This window comes from Priapulus caudatus, unplaced genomic scaffold (genome assembly GCF_000485595.1).
Source record: "Priapulus caudatus unplaced genomic scaffold, Priapulus_caudatus-5.0.1 Scaffold121, whole genome shotgun sequence".
NCBI classification, from domain to species: Eukaryota; Metazoa; Priapulida; class Priapulimorpha; order Priapulimorphida; family Priapulidae; genus Priapulus; species Priapulus caudatus.
Window position 1 is genome coordinate 26,812 of NW_014577182.1, and position 3,659 is coordinate 30,470.

General features: G+C 57.3%; 1 protein-coding gene across 1 annotated transcript in view; it reads left to right on the top strand.

The window, feature by feature from the left end:
• The first annotated feature begins 2,302 nt into the window (after positions 1-2,302).
• LOC106805619 (carbohydrate sulfotransferase 7-like) overlaps positions 2,303-3,659 on the top strand; it is a 7,485-nt gene continuing 6,128 nt past the window's right edge. Inside the window, exons 1-2 of the mRNA XM_014807304.1 lie at positions 2,303-2,365; positions 3,103-3,205. Of these exons, the coding sequence (XP_014662790.1) occupies positions 2,303-2,365; positions 3,103-3,205 (166 nt within the window). The remainder of the gene's footprint in view (positions 2,366-3,102; positions 3,206-3,659) is intronic.

Below are 3,659 nucleotides of genomic sequence, written 5' to 3' on the forward strand. Positions count from 1 at the left end.
GTCCAGCGACAGAGCGTTTCAGCGGCTCGGGCTCGTGTATGCACCTGTGGTCGAACGAGGGCTCGAGGCACTCGTCCCCTCGGCCTCCGTACCACCCGGATAGCCGGCCACTTCTGTCCAGCTGAGAAACATTCGGGGCAGTCTGCACGTTTACAAGGCCGAGCGCCCGGCAAGCGGGACAGTGCGTCGGCGTTAGCGTGCAGTCTCCCCGGCCGGTGCTCAATCCTCAGATCGAACGTTCCGAGGAAAGCAATCCAACGCGCCACCATCCCTTCGGGTTCCTTAAACCTCAGGAGCCACGTAAGGGAGGCGTGATCGGTGCGCACCGTGATGGGCCTGCCGGTCAGATAATATCTGAAATGCTTCACGAACGTGACCACGGCCAACAATTCCCGGTTGGTGGTGCAATACCTGCGTTGTGTGGAGCTGAATACCTTGCTTCCATAGGCGATCACTCTCTCCCCGTCTGCCTGGACTTGGGAGAGAACTGCACCCATCGCCGAAGCGCTGGCATCCGTGTCCAGGACAAACGCACCTTCCATTGTGGGGTATGCCAACACGGGGGAGGATGTGAGCTGCTCCTTCAATGTCTGGAAAGAAGCCTGACATCCCCCCGACCACCGGAAGACAACACCCTTCCTCGTGAGCTCGGTGAGTGGGGCGGCGGTTGTAGCAAAATTCGGAATGAACCGCCGATAGTAATTGGCAAATCCCAAGAAACTGCGTACATCACTTACCGTTTGCGGAGCTCGCCATTCACGCACCACTTGTATCTTCCCCGGATCACAGCTGACTCCTTCCGCGGAGACGATATGTCCGAGATACGAGGCGCTCCTTCGGAAGAGGGAGCATTTGGAAGGCTTGAGCTTCAAGCCGGCCCCCGCCAAGCGATCAAAGACGTGGTGGAGACGTGCCAGGGCCTGGTCGAACGTAGTCCCGAAGATGATTATGTCATCCAGGTACACAAGGCATTCCTTCCACTGGAGGCCCCTCAAGACAAGCTCCATCAACCTCTCAAAGGTAGCCGGACTATTGGACAAGCCGAACGGCATTACCTTGAATTCGAACAGGCCCTCACGGGTACTGAACGCGGTCTTCTGAGCGTCTCTCGGGTCCATTTCCACTTGCCAATATCCGCTCGTGAGGTCGAGAGTGCTGAACCACTGGGCTCCAGCAAGGGAGTCCAGGGTGTCATCGATCCTCGGGAGCGGGTAGGCGTCCTTGACCGTCACCGAGTTCAGCTGACGGTAGTCGATGCAAAAGCGTGGGCTGCCATCCTTTTTCGTCACCAGGACCACAGGAGACGCCCAAGGGCTGTTGCTCGGACGGACCATGCCATCCCGCAGCATCTTTTCCACTTCGGTTCCCATTACCTCCCTCTTTGCTAGGGCGCACCGTCTCGGGGCCTGCTTCACAGGGGGGTGGTCCCCCGTGTTAATAGTATGCCTCACGAGGTTGGTGTGCCCCAGCTTCTCCCCCGGAGCCGTGAACAGCTTAGCATACTTACGCAAGGTTTCTCCCACTGCGTGCCGCTGTTCCTCTCCGAGGGCCGGATCCACCCCGTCTAAGAGGCCAACCACGTGTTCGGGGATTCCTGTCTCCCCGGAGTCCAAGGCGGTGGATTTCCCGTCCGCACTGGTTGCCGGAGCAATCCGAGTGATCGGCGCTATCCACGCTATCCTCTCACCCGGGTGTATTACCATCGTAGACGGGCCAGGGTTAGTTACCCATAGGGGAACGCCTCGGCCGCTCGTATCGACCAAGGTTCGAGCCATATAAGCCCCCCGCCTATGACAGCGTCTCTGGAATCCCTGCGTCGGTTCTGCCAGCGCTAGTTCGTCGGCCGGCCAGGGGTTGTCTACGACGTTTCCCCGGATCACACCACCGTGGCCCGGGGGAATCATCGTGCGGGAACTTGCCCGCAACACCTGCGGCCACAAACCCGGTCGCTCGTGTAGCACGTCGAGGGTGCCGTTGATGGTCAAATGCCCTCGCGCGACGTCCAGCTGACAATCATGTCGACGCAAAAAGTCCATACCCAGTATTCCGCCACGGAGATCCGTCCTCACCACCGTAAAGGTATGAGGATAGATTTTCCCGTGAACGACGAGGTCCAGACACAGTTCCCCCACCGCCGGTATCTCCTCCCCCTGTGCATCCACCATTGTGGCCGCTTGTTCCTGCAGGTCGAACCCGTCAGGAGGCAGCTCTTCAAAGGTTGCATAGTCCAGGAGTGACAACTCTGCGCCGGTGTCAAGAGTCAACTTAACTGCTCGGCCGCCGATCTCCACGGGAAGCTCCCATGCGGCCGCAGGCCGTGCTAGAGCTATTCCCGGGAACGGTCGTTGCAGAGTTGTCGGCGATGGTGTGCGTGGCCCCGTCGCTACTCGTTTCCCGACCGCTGCCTAGCATCCTGGCTGTTGGCATCACCGGTCGGACGAGCGCGTACTTGGTCTTGAGGAGGAGGCCCAGGGTACCTGGCCGTGCCTCTTCTCTTTTCGGGACATCGGAGGGCCCAATGGCCACGTGCCCCGCAGTGGAAACACTCTCCACCTCCGCGTGTCTCGTTGCCTCGCTTCGGTGTCGGCCGTGGGACTCCGGAGGGTCGGGGGCTAGCCCCGAGTTCCTCCCGGACTAAATCCCGCACCAGCGTTGTGAGACTTCGGAGGTCTTCGGGCTTAAGCCCCGTCTTCTCATTCGCCGCGGTGGTCGGCAAGCGACTCCCTTGCGTCGGTTCTGCCAGATACTGCCCTCGGGACTCCGGGGTGCGAGCTACCACCCGTACGTCCGGTCGGCGAGATACTGCTGGCCTGGCCGAGCGCATGATGGACTCGTACTGATCGGCTGCCCGCGCTGCGCCTTCTGCTGTGCCGTCGTCGTTTCCCATTATATATACCTTCTGGGCCCCGTCGGTGACCGAACGGAGGAGATGCCAACGGGCCCGACGGCTGCACTCCCCCGTTTAGAACCCTACTCGCATAATTAATTTAAGCTTACTCTGTTCAACATATACGCCGATCGCTGCGCTATAGTATTGCACGCCACGTAGATATGTGTGATTGAGATACACAGCGGACTAATGGAATTTTTAAATAATGTTAGGAGTCGATCAAGATTCATCAGCGGCCGACTGCAACACTAGATGCTGCTGTTGCTGCTGCTGCTGCTGAGAAATACTCGGCATACACTCTCGTCATTATCTGCGGTATGTATAACTGTATACGATACATAATCATAGTAGTGTCAATGCACCAGATGCATTAACATCCGCGATCCGTATACGTCCGTGTTAATTCGAATTAGTAGGGTCCGTGAAATTAAATGAAATCGACTCCGGGCTCAGCACATAGATATCACATATATACGATATATATGATATATGTGTGTGTGTTGTGGTGTGTGTGGTGTGTGTGTGTGTGTGTGTGTGTGTGTGTGTGTGTGTGTGTGTGTGTGTGTGTGTGGCTGTGTGTGTGTGTGTGTGTGTGTGTGTGTGTGTGTGTGTGTGTGTGTGTGTGTGTGTGGTGTGTGTGTGTGTGTGTGTGTGTGTGTGTGATATCTATGATTCAGCACGACACGCGTTCGCTAACAGTTAACTGGCAGCCGACAACTACTACAAAACTTCAACTACAGTAAAGCGGCGTGGTAACATTTTGATACTC